The sequence below is a fragment of the Bombina bombina genome, chromosome 5 (assembly GCF_027579735.1).
Source record: "Bombina bombina isolate aBomBom1 chromosome 5, aBomBom1.pri, whole genome shotgun sequence".
NCBI classification, from domain to species: Eukaryota; Metazoa; Chordata; class Amphibia; order Anura; family Bombinatoridae; genus Bombina; species Bombina bombina.
The window spans coordinates 848124544-848142855 of NC_069503.1; the positions used below are offsets into that span (position 1 = coordinate 848124544).

Below are 18312 nucleotides of genomic sequence, written 5' to 3' on the forward strand. Positions count from 1 at the left end.
CCTTAGGGACCGTCTGCCACGCGTCCCTTCTGGGGTCAACAATGGGGAACATTTTCTTAAATATAGGAGGGAGAACAAAAGGTACACCTGGCTTCTCCCACTCCTTATTCACTATATCCGCCACCCTCTTAGGTATCTGAAACACAACAGTGTGTACTGGGACCTCTAAGAATTTATCCATTTTACACAATTTTTCTGGGACCACCAAAGGGTCACAATCATCAAGAGTAGCTAGGACCTCCTTAAGTAGAGCGCGGAGGTGTTCAAGCTTAAATTTAAATGCTATGGTATCAGGCTCTGCCTGCTGAGAAACTTTTCCTGTGTCAGAAATTTCTCCCTCAGACAGGCCCTCCCTCACCGCCAAGTCAGATTGATGTGAGGGAACTACAGATAAATTATCCTCTGCGTCTGCTTGCTCATTTTCTGTATTTAAAACTGAGCAATCACGCTTCCTAGGAAAAGCTGGCAGTTTGGATAAAAATGCTGCGAGAGAATTATCCATTACTGCTGCTAACTGTTGCATAGTAATAGCAATTGGCGCGCTAGATGTACTGGGCATCGCTTGCGCGGGCATAGCTGGTGTTGACACAAAAGGAGAGGATAGTGAGCTATCCTCACTACCTTCAGCTAAAGAATCATCTTGGGCTATATCTTTAAGCGTGATTGTACGGTCCTTAAGCTGTTTGGACGCTATGGCACACTTCACACATAAATTTAATGGGGGAACCACCTTGGCCTTTGAACATACAGAACATAGGTTATCTGAAGGGTCAGATCTGTTTGACAGACTTAAACAGATCTTCAATGCAATAAAAATTATTTTTGACAAAAATGTTACTGTGTCTTTAAACAATAAAAGTGCACACTTTATTACTAAAACATCAAAAAACCATCAAATAAACATCCGATTTTAATGAAATTTTCACCACAGTCTCTTAATGCTTTGAAATGATTGCACACAAATTTTCAGACCAATTAACCCCTTAATGCCCAAACCGGAGCTAATAAAAGCAATTAACCTGTTAAAAACACTACAGTACTATGCCACAGCTTCCACTGTGGCCTTTACCTTCCTTAGGGATTATTTTAGTAGGAAATAAGCCTCTCTGGAGTCTTTTCTGATGCCTCTGGACTCCCCACGTGAAGCTGCATGAACTGCCTAAGCAAAATAACTGTGCAATTGAGGCCTGAAAATGAGGCCTCCTCCCTCTTCATTCCAGAGTGGAGGGGCCTTTCTGACTAGAATAGGTGTCCAAATAAGTGCCAGGCGCAAAATAAAACCCCAAAAGTGTTTTAAAGTCTGAAAAAACACCTTATTTATAGTGAAAACATGCTAAAAAGCAATCGATTTAGCCCACAATAGTGTCAACCAGCATAGAGCCCTTAATATAAGCCATAATTTTATACAGAGTCTAAGAAAAATGGCTTACCTATCCCAGAGGGGATTGCTGACAGTCTTCTAGCATTACTAGGTCTTGTTAGAAATATGGCTGATCATACCTGAAGCAGTTAAGCCTGCAAACTGTTCCCCCCAACTGAAGTTCTCTGGTTTCAACAGTCCTGCGTGGGAACAGCAATGGATTTTAGTTACTGGTGCTAAAATCATATTCCTCTCGGCAGAAATCTTCATCACTTTCTGCTGCAGAGTAAATAGTACAAGCCGGCACTATTTTAAAATAACAAACTCTTGATATAAGAATAAAAATCTACAACTAAACACCACATACTCTTTACCACCCACGTGGAGATGCTACTAGTTAGAGCGGCAAAGAGAATGACTGGGGGGGCGGAGCCTGAGGGGAGCTATATGGACAGCTTTGCTGTGTGCTCTCTTTGCCACTTCCTGTAGGGATTGAAAATATCCCACAAGTAAGGATGAAGCCATGGACCGGATACACCAATGTAGGAGAAAAAAAAAAAAAGTTATTAACCTCTAAACCTCCGGCCTCCCACTTCACTACTACTAAATAAACCTATTAACCCCAAACCTCCGGTCTCCCACATTGCCGCCACTAAATAAACCTATTAACCACTAAACCTCCAGCCTCCCACATAGCTACCACTAAATAAACCTATTAACCATTAAAACTCCGGCCTCCCACATCGCCGGCATTAAATAAACCTATTAACCACTAAACCGCCGGCCCCCAACATCGCAAAACAATAAACTATTAACCCCTAAACCTATCACCCCTTAACTTTAAATTACAATATAAATATCTTAAAATAAATTTAAAAAAAAAAAAAAAAAATTACCTGTGAACTAAAAATAAACCTAACAATTCTAATAAAATAAAAATACTACCAATAAATAAAAAAAAAATCTAAATTACAATTTTTAAAAAAACCTAACACTACGAAAAAAAAAAGAAAAAATCTACAATTACAGAAAATAACACTAAATTGGGAAAAATAAACACTAAGTTTACAAAAAAAACAAAAATTATCAAAAATAAAAAAATATTACACCTAATCTATTAGCCCTATAAAAATAAATAAGCCCTCCCAAAATAAAAACACCCCCTAGCCTACAATAAACTACCAATAGCCCTTAAAGGGCCTTTTGTAGGGCATTGCCCTAAGTTAAACAGCAATTTTACCTGTAAAAAAATACAAAGTCCCCCCAACATTAAAACCCACCACCCAAACAACCCCCCCAAAATAAAAAACCTAACTCTAAAAAATCCATAACTACCCATAGCCCTTATGTACTCACGGTTCCTGAAATCCGGACATCCATCTCCATCCAGGCGGCGAGAAGTCTTCATCCAGGCGTCTTCAATCTTCATCCTGGCGGCATGGAGCGGAGCCATCCTGGAAGCCGAAGACATCCTGCGCGGAGCGTACTCTTCATACGGTCACCACCGTACACTGAAATTGAATGCAAGGTAGCCGTTTCAAAATGGAGTACCTTGCATTCCTATTGGCTGATTTGATTCTTCAAATCCAAATCAGCCAATAGGATGAGAGCTTCTGAAATCCTATTGGCTGTTCAAATTAGCCAATAGGATTTCAGTAGCCCTCATCCTATTGGCTGATTTGAACAGCCAATAGGATTAAAATTATTTATTTTAAGATAGTTATATTGTAATTTTAATTTAAAGTTAGGGGGTGTAAGGTTTAGGGGTTAATAGTTTAATTTAGTGTTGTGCGATGTGGGGGGGCTGGCAGTTTAGGGGTTAATAGGTTTATTTAGTAGCGGCGATGTGGGGGGGCTGGCGGTTTAGGGGTTAATAGGTTTATTTAGTAGCGGCAATGTGGGAGGCCGGAGGTATAGGGGTTAATAACTTTATTGTAGTGTCGGCGATGTAGGGGAGCGGCAGATTAGGGTTTTTTAGACTTGGGGTTTATGTTAGGGTGTTAAGTTTAAACCTAACTTTTTTTTCCCCCCCATAGACATCAATGGGGTTGCATTACGGAGATTTTTCATTCCGCACTTCAGGTAACACTCTCTATTGATGTCTATGGGGAAAGCATGCATCAGCACGTAAACTCAGCCCTTGGATTTAGTGCGGTATGGAGCTTAGCGCCACCATATTGCACGCACAAGGAGGCTTTTCAGTGACTCGTAATGGCAGCGATATGGAGAGTGAAATAACAACTTTTTTGGTTAGTTTCGCACCCTGTTTAGCGCAAAACTCGTTATCTACCCGTAAGTGCGGTTACAAAGGCAAAGGAAACAGAACAAACAGGTGCATCCTGTGTATATATATAAAAAAAAAAAAAAAATCTTATGTTCTAGAACGTACCAACCTAACTAGGATTCTCTTTACATGATGCATCTATTACTTAGTTTATACAATAAAAACATACTGCATATTTGTTCCTAAGAACGTAATAACATTGGGATGCAGGTGGCATAAGACAAATGCATTATCATTGGAATATTTAATATTTTATTTTAAAAGCAGAATAGAAAGAGAATTTTAATAGTACTTAAAAAAACAAACTCACTGCTTTTGATACCAAGAAAGAACACCTTGATCCAAAACTATCCACAAAGGTCTCCAGCCAAAAAAACGTGAGCTCTAAAGAGAGAAAAAAACAAAACACAACAATGTTAATAAGTTGGCCTACACATACAAAATCCTATTTTAGTAAATAGAAATATAGATATCTGCTGGGCAAATATCTGTTCAAAATGGAACCAACTGCATGGAACTATGGTTTCTAAAACATTTCTTCTTGTCAACTATACGCATACACCATTTCTAAGATCATTTTACTATTCACAAGATAACTATTTGTAATATGTAAATCTATACTAACAATACACTTTAATCACATTTACTATTGCAATTATAAATGTAGCACCACACCCTTTAATATACTCAGTTTAAAAATGTGAACAAGCATGTGGTTAGCTCATAAATCAAAAATGTACCTCTTCTCTATTAACTCTACCTTTATGACTAGATTATTGGCCTCTCAGTTATTGTTCTGAATCAATCATTCAGTTCTTTAGACTGCAATCTCTCAAAAATATGTATATAAAAACCTTTATTTTATTGGTATGTGTAAAACATTGGTTATACATTTCTTGTATTTATTATGACTTATTGGAATGTATAGTATTGCAGTATAGTAAAGCACAGTTGAAAACACTAAAAGGTAAGCGATATAAATGTTTAAATATATCATTTGTGGGGGTCCCCTCAAACATACCTTGTATAGAGGGCCTTCAAATCTCTGAAGAGCTTTAAATACATACTAAAAAATATATAATAAAAAAAAATATTTTAATTCCTTTGCACATCTGTTATCACAATTTGCAACTAAAGCCAAGTTGTTGGTTTTTGTTACCTTGCTGACATTAGCTTGAAGAACCTGTTTTAATTCCACACGCTGAGCAAGGTCTACAGGCCTCTGATCTAGGCAGTCAAATAAAAATGAACTCATGATATAACTAAATAGCTAATTGAATAAAACATTAAAGAACATTAAGCACGCATAATAGAACATGCAAGTACGTTTATTTTCCTTTTCTTTGGAATTACAGCCAATTAACCACCATATGCAGCATTAGGTTTGAGATTCAAATAATATTTTGGTGCCAGTAATAAAAACACCGCTATACTTACTCTTTAAATTCTTTATATTTGCATCTGCACCACTTTTTAAAAGTTTCAAAGCACACTGTCTTAGACCACGATAAGCAGCACAATGCAATGGAGTATTTCCCAATTGGTCAATACAATTGATGTCAGGTGGCTTGGCTCGGTTTAGCTGAAACACAAGTTGCACCATTATTTATTCAGTAAATTTCTAGTTGGATCTCTCACAATTCTGTTATTCAAGATAGTGCATAGGGCTTACTTGATTAATAGTAAGGCTTTTAAAATAAAAGCAAATACAGTTTTATTATTTTTATAAGTACTACTATGAATGCTGGTAGTTGGGGAATCAGTTTAATCAGTTATTTATATACATATTACACACCTTTCTCTACAGACACTCAGATCATATAAAACAAACGTGCTTAGTTGTCTTTTGTATTTAAATATTTTAGCAATATATAGCTTGTACTTTCAATTCAAAGAGGGTGAATGTAGAAAACAGAATTTATGCTTACCTGATAAATTACTTTCTCCAACGGTGTGTCCGGTCCACGGCATCATCCTTACTTGTGGGATATTCTCTTCCACAACAGGAAATGGCAAAGAGTCCAAGCAAAGCTGGCCATATAGTCCCTCCTAGGCTCCGCCCACCCCAGTCATTCGACCGATGGACAGGAGGAAATATATATAGGAGAAACCATATGGTACCGTGGTGACTGTAGTTAGAGAAAATAATTCATCAGACCTGATTAAAAAACCAGGGCGGGCCGTGGACCGGACACACCGTTGGAGAAAGTAATTTATCAGGTAAGCATAAATTCTGTTTTCTCCAACATTGGTGTGTCCGGTCCACGGCGTCATCCTTACTTGTGGGAACCAATACCAAAGCTTTAGGACACGGATGAAGGGAGGGAGCAAATCAGGTTACCTAAACGGAAGGCACCACAGCTTGCAAAACCTTTCTCCCAAAAATAGCCTCCGAAGAAGCAAAAGTATCAAATTTGTAAAATTTAGCAAAAGTGTGCAGTGAAGACCAAGTCGCTGCCTTACATATCTGGTCAACAGAAGCCTCGTTCTTGAAGGCCCATGTGGAAGCCACAGCCCTAGTGGAGTGAGCTGTGATTCTTTCAGGAGGCTGCCGTCCGGCAGTCTCGTAAGCCAATCGGATAATGCTTTTAAGCCAAAAGGAAAGAGAGGTAGAAGTCGCTTTTTGACCTCTCCTTTTACCAGAATAAACGACGAACAAGGAAGATGTTTGTCTGAAATCTTTAGTAGCCTCTAAATAGAACTTTAGAGCACGGACAACGTCCAAATTGTGTAACAAACGTTCCTTCTTTGAAACTGGATTCGGACACAAAGAAGGTACAACTATCTCCTGGTTAATATTTTTGTTGGAAACAACTTTAGGAAGAAAACCAGGCTTAGTACGCAAAACCACCTTATCTGCATGGAACACGAGATAGGGCGGAGAACACTGCAGAGCAGATAACTCTGAAACTCTTCTAGCAGAAGAAATTGCAACCAAAAACAAAACTTTCCAAGATAGTAACTTAATATCTATGGAATGTAAAGGTTCAAACGGAACCCCTTGAAGAACTGAAAGAACTAGATTTAGACTCCAGGGAGGAGTCAAAGGTCTGTAAACAGGCTTAATCCGAACCAAAGCCTGAACAAATGCTTGAACATCTGGCACAGCTGCCTGTCTTTTGTGTAGTAAGACAGATAAAGCAGAGATCTGTCCCTTTAGAGAACTTGCAGATAATCCTTTCTCCAAACCTTCTTGTAGAAAGGAGAGAATCTTAGGAATTTTTATCTTATTCCATGGAAATCCTTTGGATTCACACCAACAGATATATTTTTTCCATATCTTATGGTAAATTTTTCTAGTTACAGGTTTTCTGGCCTGAACCAGAGTATCTATAACAGAATCTGAAAACCCACGCTTTGATAGAATCAAGCGTTCAATCTCCAAGCCGTCAGTTGGAGGGAGACCAGATTTGGATGTTCGAATGGACCCTGAACAAGAAGGTCCTGTCTCAAAGGTAGCTTCCATGGTGGAGCCGATGACATATTCACCAGGTCTGCATACCAAGTCCTGCGTGGCCACGCAGGAGCTATCAAGATCACAGAGGCCCTCTCCTGATTGATCCTGGCTGCTAGCCTGGGAATGAGAGGAAACGGTGGGAATACATAAGCTAGGTTGAAGGTCCAAGGTGCTACTAGTGCATCTACTAGAGTCGCCTTGGGATCCCTGGATCTGGACCCGTAGCAAGGGACCTTGAAGTTCTGACGAGACGCCATCAGATCCATGTCTGGAATGCCCCATAATTGAGTTATTTGGGCAAAGATTTCCGGATGGAGTTCCCACTCCCCCGGATGGAATGTCTGACGACTCAGAAAATCCGCTTCCCAATTTTCCACTCCTGGGATGTGGATCGCAGACAAGTGGTAGGAGTGATCCTCCGCCCATTGAATTATTTTGGTCACTTCTTTCATCGCCAGGGAACTCTTTGTTCCCCCCTGATGATTGATATATGCAACGGTCGTCATGTTGTCTGATTGAAACCTTATGAATTTGGCCTTTGCTAGTTGAGGCCAAGCTCTGAGAGCATTGAATATCGCTCTCAGTTCCAGAATGTTTATCGGGAGAAGAGACTCTTCCCGAGACCATAGTCCCTGAGCTTTCAGGGATTCCCAGACCGCGCCCCAGCCCACCAGACTAGCGTCGGTCGTGACAATGACCCACTCTGGTCTGCGGAAGCTCATTCCCTGGGATAGATGGTCCAGGGTCAGCCACCAACGGAGTGAATCTCTGGTCTTTTGATCTACTTGAATCATTGGAGACAAGTCTGTATAATCCCCATTCCACTGTTTGAGCATGCACAGTTGTAATGGTCTTAGATGAATTCGTGCAAAAGGAACTATGTCCATTGTTGCAACCATCAATCCTACTACTTCCATGCACTGCGCTATGGAAGGACGAGGAACAGAATGAAGCACTTGACAAGAGCTTAGAAGTTTTGATTTTCTGACCTCTGTCAGAAAAATCCTCGTTTCTAAGGAATCTATTATTGTTCCCAAGAAGGGAACTCTTGTTGACGGGGACAGAGAACTTTTTTCTTTGTTCACCTTCCATCCGTGAGATCTGAGAAAGGCTAGAACGATCTCCGTATGAGCCTTTGCTTTTGACAGAGACGACGCTTGTATTAGAATGTCGTCCAAGTAAGGTACTACTGCAATGCCCCTTGGTCTTAGAACCGCTAGAAGGGACCCTAGCACCTTTGTGAAAATCCTTGGAGCAGTGGCCAACCCGAATGGGAGGGCCACAAACTGGTAATGCTTGTCCAGAAAAGCGAACCTTAAGAACTGATGATGTTCCTTGTGGATAGGAATATGTAGGTACGCATCCTTTAGATCCACGGTAGTCATAAATTGACTTTCCTGGATGGTGGGTAGGATCGTTCGAATAGTTTCCATTTTGAACGATGGTACCCTGAGAAATTTGTTTAGAATCTTCAAATCCAAAATTGGTCTGAACGTTCCCTCCTTTTTGGGAACTACGAACAGATTGGAATAAAATCCCATTCCTTGTTCCTTTATTGGAACTGGGTGTATCACTCCCATTTTTAACAGGTCTTCTACACAATGTAAGAATGCCTGTCTCTTTATTTGGTTTGAGGATAAGTGAGACCTGTGGAACCTTCCCCTTGGGGGTAGTTCCTTGAATTCCAGGAGATAACCTTGAGAAACTATTTCTAGCGCCCAAGGATCCTGAACATCTCTTGCCCAAGCCTGAGCAAAGAGAGAGAGTCTGCCCCCCACTAGATCCGGTCCCGGATCGGGGGCTACTCCTTCATGCTGTTTTGTTAGCAGTGGCAGGCTTCTTGGCCTGCTTACCCTTGTTCCAGCCTTGCATTGGTTTCCAGGCTGGTTTGGGTTGTGAGGTATTACCCTCTTGCTTAGAGGATGCAGAATTAGAGGCTGGTCCGTTTCTGCGAAAAGGACGAAAATTAGGCTTATTTTTAGCCTTAAAAGACCTATCCTGTGGAAGGGCGTGGCCCTTTCCCCCAGTGATGTCTGAAATAATCTCTTTCAATTCTGGTCCAAATAAAGTTTTACCCTTGAAAGGGATGTTAAGCAATTTTGTCTTGGATGACACATCCGCTGACCAAGACTTTAGCCAAAGCGCTCTGCGCGCCACGATAGCAAACCCTGAATTTTTTGCCGCTAATCTAGCTAATTGCAAAGCGGCATCTAAAATAAAAGAGTTAGCATATTTAAGTGTGTTAACTCTGTCCATAACCTCCTCATATGGAGTTTCTCTACTGAGCGACTTTTCTAGTTCCTCGAACCAGAACCACGCTGCCGTAGTGACAGGAACAATGCATGAAATTGGTTGTAGAAGGTAGCCTTGCTGTACAAAAATCTTTTTAAGTAAACCTAATTTTTTATCCATAGGATCTTTGAAAGCACAACTATCTTCGATAGGAATAGTAGTGCGTTTGTTTAGAGTAGAAACTGCCCCCTCGACCTTGGGGACTGTCTGCCATAAGTCCTTTCTGGGGTCGACCATAGGAAATAATTTCTTAAATATAGGGGGGGGAACAAAAGGTATGCCGGGCTTTTCCCACTCCTTATTTACTATGTCCGCCACCCGCTTGGGTATAGGAAAAGCGTCGGGGGGCACCGGAACCTCTAGGAACTTGTCCATCTTGCATAATTTCTCTGGGATGACCAAGTTGTCACAATCATCCAGAGTAGATAACACCTCCTTAAGCAGTGCGCGGAGATGTTCTAATTTAAATTTAAATGTCACAACATCAGGTTCAGCGTGATGAGAAATTTTTCCTGAATCTGAGATTTCTCCATCAGACAAAACCTCCCTCATGGCCCCTTCAGATTGGTGTGAGGGTATGACAGAACAATTATCATCAGCGCCCTCTTGCTCTTCAGTGTTTAAAACAGAGCAATCGCGCTTTCTCTGATAAGTAGGCATTTTGGATAAAAGATTTGCTATGGAGTTATCCATTACAGCCGTTAATTGTTGCATGGTAATAAGTATTGGCGCACTAGATGTACTAGGGGCCTCCTGCGTGGGCAAAACTGGTGTAGACACAGTAGGAGATGATGTAGTATCATGTTTACTCCCCTCATCTGAGGAATTATCTTGGGCAATATCATTATCTGTGGCAGTACTGTCCTTACTTTGTTTGGACGCTATGGCACAATTATCACATAAATTTAAATGGGGAGACACATTGGCTTTCATACATATAGAACATAGCTTATCTGAAGGTACAGACATGTTAAACAGGCTTAAACTTGTCAACAAAGCACAAAAAACGTTTTAAAATAAAACCGTTACTGTCTCTTTAAATTTCAAACAGAAAACACTTTATTACTGAATATGTGAAAAAGTATGAAGGAATTGTTCAAAAATTACCAAAATTTCACCACAGTGTCTTAAAGCATTAAAAGTATTGCACACCAAATTTCAGAGCTTTAACCCTTAAAATAACCGGAGCCGTTTTAAAATTTAACCCCTATACAGTTCCAGCTATAGTCTTTGCTGAGACCCAACCAAGCCCAGAGGGGAATATGATACCAAATGACGCCTTCTAGAAGCTTTTTTAGTGATTCTTAGATCCTCACACATGCATCTGCATGCCCTGCTCTCCAAAAACAACTGCGCAGTAATGGCGCGAAAATGAGGCTCAGTCTATAACTAGAAAGGCCCCCTGACTGAAAAAGGTGTCCAACACAGTGCCTGCCGTTTTATAAACGTTCCCCAAGATTATAAATGCCAATTGTTAGCCTAAATCTGAATAATATGCCCAAATAAAGCAATCGATTTAGCCCATAAAAATGTCTACCAGTTTTTTAGCCCTTATTAAGCCCTTTATTCTGTATGTTTGACTAAGAAAATGGCTTACCGGTCCCCATGAGGGGAAATGACAGCCTTCCAGCATTACACAGTCTTGTTAGAAATATGGCTAGTCATACCTTAAGCAGAAAAGTCTGCTAACTGTTTCCCCCAACTGAAGTTACTTCATCTCAACAGTCCTATGTGGAAACAGCAATCGATTTTAGTTACTGTCTGCTAAAATCATCTTCCTCTTACAAACAGAAATCTTCATCCTTTTCTGTTTCAGAGTAAATAGTACATACCAGCACTATTTTAAAATAACAAACACTTGATAGAAGAATAAAAACTACATTAAAACACCAAAAAACTCTTAACCATCTCCGTGATGTTGCCTGTGCAACGGCAAAGAGAATGACTGGGGTGGGCGGAGCCTAGGAGGGACTATATGGCCAGCTTTGCTGGGACTCTTTGCCATTTCCTGTTGGGGAAGAGAATATCCCACAAGTAAGGATGACGCCGTGGACCGGACACACCAATGTTGGAGAAAATAATTTCTTTAAGTAGAATCTCACTTGTCTCAAACATTTAAAAAAAAAAAAAAAAAAAAAATGCAATTTATACAATAGTCTCCATAAGATTCTTCTGACACTAAAGTCAGAAGTGTCAATGTTATATTAAGAAGAATAGTTTTAAAGCTATAAATATTTTCCTTTAACAAAACCTGGTGCACTGAACTTGGTTAAAATGGACTAATGACTAAACTTATACTATTGGTATCCACAATACTATTGCTGTTCTCTTCCACATTTGATTACAATAACATTTATTTATAATATATTTATCTAAACACTAAATGACTTGAATTAATAGAGAATACACAGAGTACTTTGCAAAAAAATAAAAATAAATTGTTTATTGTACATATTAAAATTATAAAATATATACTGGGAAAATACAGCCCCAGCATTCCACTGGAACTCATTTTGAAATACATTTTTTTTATAGAAAACAAAAAAAGGACTGAAACTAGATAATAAGACCTTCGTCTGATAGAGTACTTGGCCAAGCATACTACTAACTATTATTTCCCTTTATAAATACATACGTATGGATAGTAACATCTGTATGATCATTTGTTAGTCAAAAATCATTTGTTAGTCATTGATTAATTTGTTGTAACTTCGAGAAAAGCAAAAGGGAGAACGTTATTTAGAATGCTTGATATATTTTGCAGCACTAGTTTTATGACTACCTGTTATGAGATGGCAAAGGTAGTAGTATTCCCACAAAAAGAGAGTGTGTGTGTGTGTGTGTGTGTGTGTGTGTGTGTGTGTGTATGTATACATACACATATATAATAGGTGGTGTTTAGTTGCCCTTGGGGATCCACCTCTCTGTCTCAAACCGTCAGGTGTTTGGAGTTAAAGGGCCACTAAACCCAAAATCTTTTTTTCATGATTCAGATAGAGAATAGAAATTTAAACAACATTACAATTTACTTCCATTATTTATTTTGCTTCATTTATTAAATATCCTTAGTTGAAGAAAAGGCAATGCACATGGTGAGCAAATCACATGAGGCTTCTATGTGCAGCAACCAATCAGCAGCTAGTGAGCATATCTAGATATGCTTTTTTATCAAAGACTATCAAGAGAATAAAACAAATTAGATAACATAAGTAAATTAGAAAGATGTTTAAAATTGCATTCTCTTTCTAAATCATAAAAGAAAAAATGTGGGTGGCATGTCCCTTTAAGTTGCCAAGGCTGATCAGCCTGAAGAAACAGTATTGTATACTGAGAAACGCATTGCTGTCCTTTGTTTGTGTTAAACACTTGATTTTAAGCAACTTGCTACTTTAATCCTTTGGCAACTTAAGTCCAAACAATTGATGGTTTGAGACAGAGAGATGGATCCCCAAGGGTAACTAAACACCACCTGCTGCGAGGGGAGAGAGACCACAGTCATCTGTGCTTTGTGAGCCAAGAGAAGGAGTTTTACCGGACAACTCTGAGGATCCGGTCTGCCGAGTTGCACTACATTTTAGTGCATCACCAAATGTGAGTGTATCGCATTAAATTTATCACTCAAGATATTTTATACAGAATTATGCTATGTGGCGCCTTCTCTACCCTATTTTAGAACATGTATTGAGATATATATATATATATATATATATATATATATTTACAAAAAGAGAGAAGCGCTTAACTTGGGAACGAACAACCGCATAATAGCTTACTCTATGGCTAGTTACCACCCTAGGATCAGCCTCTTTTTGCTCAATATGTGCCTTTTACAGAGAAGAACTTTCCTGTATTATATCAGTCTGATCCTGACTAGTAAGGTCAGTCCATCCCCAGAATACCAGGCAATTCTGCTCTGAGCAAGGAGATAGAGATAGCGGGTAAAGTAAAAAATTGGGTAATCCTAGCATTACCTGGGTAAACCTGACATTACCCAAGTGGCTGTGGGTAAGGCCCGATGTAACAAGATATATCTTCTCAGAGTGCTTTGAGTCATGGCATCAAACATATATATGATGCACTGTAATTCACATATCTTCACTATCTTTTTTGCCTCCGCTTGTAGGGGGGGTTCAAGGTGGGGGCATAGCCCCCCTTGTAAACCTCAACCCCCAAGGATCACTTGGGGTAGATGTCAGAGGATCAGCAGGGCACCTTCCTTGAACCCCCAGACAGAGGCAAAAAAAAAAAAAAAAAGTGTAGATGGGGGAATTACATTACATTGGGCTTTACCCACAGCCACTTGGGTAATGTCAGGTTTACCCGGGTAATCCTAGGATTACCCAAATTTCTGACTTTACTAATAACATATACACACACTACAGTACAGGTATTTAATCATTCCCCAAACCAAATATCTGGAAACATCAATTCATTTTATAGAGATTTTACCAGCTCTGAAAGTTTTGCAATGTTTCCATCCCTTGCTGCTTCCAAAAGAGATTCTTCCAATTTTCTTTCTTGTGTACGCTGTGCGGCTATGTAAAAAGTGATCAAATCAGTTACAGAAGCCATCACATGTAATAGCTACACTTAGCAATGTAGTTTTAATTTATGTTTAAAGTAATATTTATGAATTTTAAATGACTAGATACACCTTTAACTGTAAAAAAATTGCATATTTATATAAAATATTATGAACTGATATACAGGTTTTCTTCACAATAAAAAAAGAACATTTTTACAATATAGCTCTAAACTATACAATCTGGGACAGATGACAGCAATATGACTGCATAACCTTTAACATAGACCCTTGATGTGAAATACAAATTATATCCTATATTATAAAAGGCAAAGTATGTCTGTCCGAAGCCGTCATGCTCAGTAGAGACTGCGCAAGGACAAACATACCTGGCCTTTAACTGCAGCACGAGTAAGCTTCAGGAAGCTCCAGCCATCTGCCGCATATGGAGCCAGGACACGAGCGGTGCTCCACCTCCATATGAGGGCAGATGCTGGATTGTTACAGACAATGATACTGTGTTTGTCACGTCTGTAACGATCTTCTGCTGGTGCCAGCAGGAGGTGTGGGCTGGAGGCGGGTGGATCCTACGCTACAATTTTTTTTTTTACGGAACAGGGAGGGATGGGGCAGCTACACTACATACAAGGAGTTTGGGGGTGCATAAATAGCAATCGCGGGAGGGGAGAGTTGGTGGGACCACTACAAAAAAAAAAAAGTGTTTATAGGTACTGGCAGACAGCTGCTAGTACCCAAGATGGGAGCAACAGTTAGAGCGGGGAGGGCTTGACAGCTTTTAAAACAGAAAAGGGGGGCCAACTGCACTACTATTATGTGTGTATAATATATATTTTTATTAACCTATTTCCCACTAAATCAACAAAGGAACACGTCCTAGAATTTTAATGTATGGGATAGAGTAGGTGCTATATAATAATAAACTAACAATATTAACCCAAGAGAGAAAAGAGCTCTGTCTTGGAAAAGACTACGTGTATAGCACTCAAGGGGTTAATATAATATAAATTGTCATTTATAGATAAGCAAAATTGTGTTGCAACTGCTGAGGTCACCGTACTCAAAAAGAGTGAACAAGGTTGCTCAACGTTAAAACATAACTTTTATTAATAACATTTACACATATAATAAAATACAAAGTTAAAAACGCACTCAGGAGCTCTGTAGCGGTCAAATGACCCTAGTTAAAGTAAGTTGAATGGGTTTGTAGAAATACCCTGCAATATAGTGAACTTGCTTATATGTTGAGTAGCTTAAGTTCACTTAGTATATAGTGTGTCAGGAGGTTAGATTGAATCTACCGGGTATGGAAAATCACACAGTATTCTCAGCTAGAGGGTATTTTAGTGCTTAGAGTTGTTGCTGGAAACTGTGCCTTTCGTGAGCACAATAGAGCAAGTATGTAACAACTTGACTGGTAACTGGAACGTTATTATATTAGCAACCAAAATTATAAATACATTCAAAGCTATCACAGTTTGGAATTGCATATAAGATCTGTAAAGTTGCTCACTTAAGTTAAGTGAGCGTGTCAGACTTTGAAGTATTCAATACCACTTTAAGTTACTAAAAAGGAACCTAGAAGGTTATAATATAATCCTGTATTGGCTGCTATGTATATAAACAATAGCTAAGGTTAGCTTATTGTGTAATAAAACAACGAGTTAGCTTAAATCCACTAGGTTTAGTGAATCTCCCTAAAATCACAGCAGGATTGTAGTATCTTACTTATTGATTGTTATTGAAGAATGTATCTTCAGTGAGCTAAGTAAAGCTAATATGTAACAACTTAGCTGGTAACTGTAGCGTTATTGGATTAGCAGCAAAAAGTTCTAAATATCATCAAGGCTGTCTCAACCTGGTATTGCCCATTAGCTCTGTAAAGTTGATCACTTTTAATTTAGTGAGCATGTATAATATTGGGATGTTCTATACCAATTGCGGTTGTTAAGGAGAGACCTAGAGGATCATTATATAAACCTGCATTGGCTGATGTATTTTATAAACCGCCAATGGTACGCTTACCACTATTTAAATATACACAGCAAGTTACTTTAAGGAATTAAATACCAATTTGCAGAATCATATAAATAGCTAAACCGTTTGTTCTATTGTAAATATAGTTACCTTATGTTTCAATCTACACATGGTCCGGTATAGCATTATTATAAGTTCCGGCTAAAGTGTATAAAAATATAGCTAATAACGGTATACCAAGCACTTAAGAGAATAAAGCGTGTATCCAAATGTCCGGTTCTACTCAACCAAGACATAGGAAATAAATAATAATTACTACTATGTAGTGGAGCTACAGGAGGTATCATCCATAGCACTTCGGAAGTTAATCTGCTTGAATCTATATTTGCTCGTTCTCCTACATAGTCACTAAGAGTTAGTTGAAAAAATAAGAGAACACTATATTATGCATACAAATGCTAGGACTATTACCTTAAGATCAATGATTTAAGTAGAACCATACCTACTATCCATGGTCAGTAAGACCCTGATATTACGGGTTTAATAATATGTAATATGGTTAAACAGTAGACCAACCTACATCCTAATTCCGTAAAGCTCTACAGTTAAAGCAGGATGCACTATATAAATGAAACTCCCCAGTTGAAGCAGTTTACACTATATAAATTGAAGCTCCACAATAGAAGCAGTTTACACTATATAAATGAGTGGGTATGTTAATAAAATGAATGTACGAACATATTAGACAAAACTCCCTGAGGCAATCTAAAAAACAGGAGCTCCAGGACTCCTCACCATTACCCTAACGTCCCTAACATGTTTCGCCCTAAACGGCTTTTTCAAAGGGTGCCGCTCACTCACTGGCTCTTTAATGGAAAACAAGTCCCACCCTAAACATAGCATCATCCAGGACTCACCTATCATGGAGCTGTATCGGCTTTGATGGAGAGATGTTCAGTCATTGTGATATGCAAGCTTTATTGTCTAATAACATATAAGCAGCTATGCAAGATTTTAAAAGTAAGTTGTTCTGATGCTATAGATAAATATGATGTCCTAATTCAAATAGCAGTACAATACCTATTAGTTGAGTATTCCGTAAATGAGTTCTCATTATAAGGTTCTTAGTATGAAGTGTATACCTATAAGGTTTATAGTTGCTTGTATGCTAAACAAAGTGACCTATATATCTGGTGTTGTGCCAATAGGCTGCGCTGATATCAATAAAAATAAATTGTTAATGTTATGATACACTGTGAAAACCATTGTGAGTGAAAGGATTCAATATGAATAGTGTGATAAGTATGAATTGATCAAGGATGGTGCTTTTAAAGGGGAAGTGCTCCCTAATATTAGATAATTTGAAATATAGTATTATAAATATTTGTGTTAGTTATGTGTGAAAAATTACCACTCATTATAATCCAGTGTTCTGAGTGACCAGTATAATTGTTGTGAAATACAGAAAATAGTTTCCTCTATTGTGAGTTTCTAAAGTTTTTGGAGAAGAAAAACTTTAGAAACTCCCAATAGGGGAAACTATTTTGTGTATTTCACAACAATTATACTGGTCACTCAGAACACTGGATTATAATGAGTGGTAATTTTTCCACACATAACTAACACAAATATTTATAATACTATATTTCAAATTATCTAATATTAGGGAGCACTTCCCCTTTAAAAGCACCATCCTTGACCAATTCATACTTATCACACTATACATATTGAATCCTTTCACTCACAATGGTTTTCACAGTGTATCATAACATTAACAATTTATTTTTATTTATATCAGCGCAGCCTATTGGCACAACACCAGATATATAGGTCACTTTGTTTAGCATACAAGCAACTATAAACCTTATAGGTATACACTTCATACTAAGAACCTTATAATGAGAACTCATTTACGGAATACTCAACTAATAGGTATTGTACTGCTATTTGAATTAGGAAATCATATTTATCTATAGCATCGGAACAACTTACTTTTAAAATCTTGCATAGCTGCTTATATGTTATTAGACAATAAAGCATGCATATCACAATGACTGAACATCTCTCCATCAAAGCCGATACAGCTCCATGATAGGCGAGTCCTGGATGACGCTATGTTTAGGGTGGGACTTGTTTTCCTTTAAAGAGCCAGTGAGTGAGCGGCGCGCTCACCCTTTGAAAAAGCCGTTAGGGCGAAACATGTTAGGGATGTTAGGGTAATGGTGAGGAGTCCTGGAGCTCCTGTGTTTTAGATTGCCTCAGGGAGTTTTGTCTAATATGTTGGTACATTTATTTTATTAACATACCCACTCATTTATATAGTGTAAACTGCTTCAACTGGGGAGTTTCCTTTATATAGTGCATTCTGCTTTAACTGTAGAGCTTTACGGAATTAGGATGTA

At 38.6% G+C, this 18312-nt stretch overlaps 1 protein-coding gene across 1 annotated transcript in view; it reads right to left on the reverse strand.

Moving 5' to 3' along the window:
• The window catches only part of OSBPL1A (oxysterol binding protein like 1A), a 702947-nt gene that overhangs the window by 599967 nt on the left and 84668 nt on the right, over nt 1–18312 (reverse strand). The window contains 5 exon segments of the mRNA XM_053714984.1: nt 3955–4028; nt 4666–4710; nt 4804–4871; nt 5082–5226; nt 13843–13928. Coding sequence (XP_053570959.1) covers nt 3955–4028; nt 4666–4710; nt 4804–4871; nt 5082–5226; nt 13843–13928 — 418 coding nt within the window.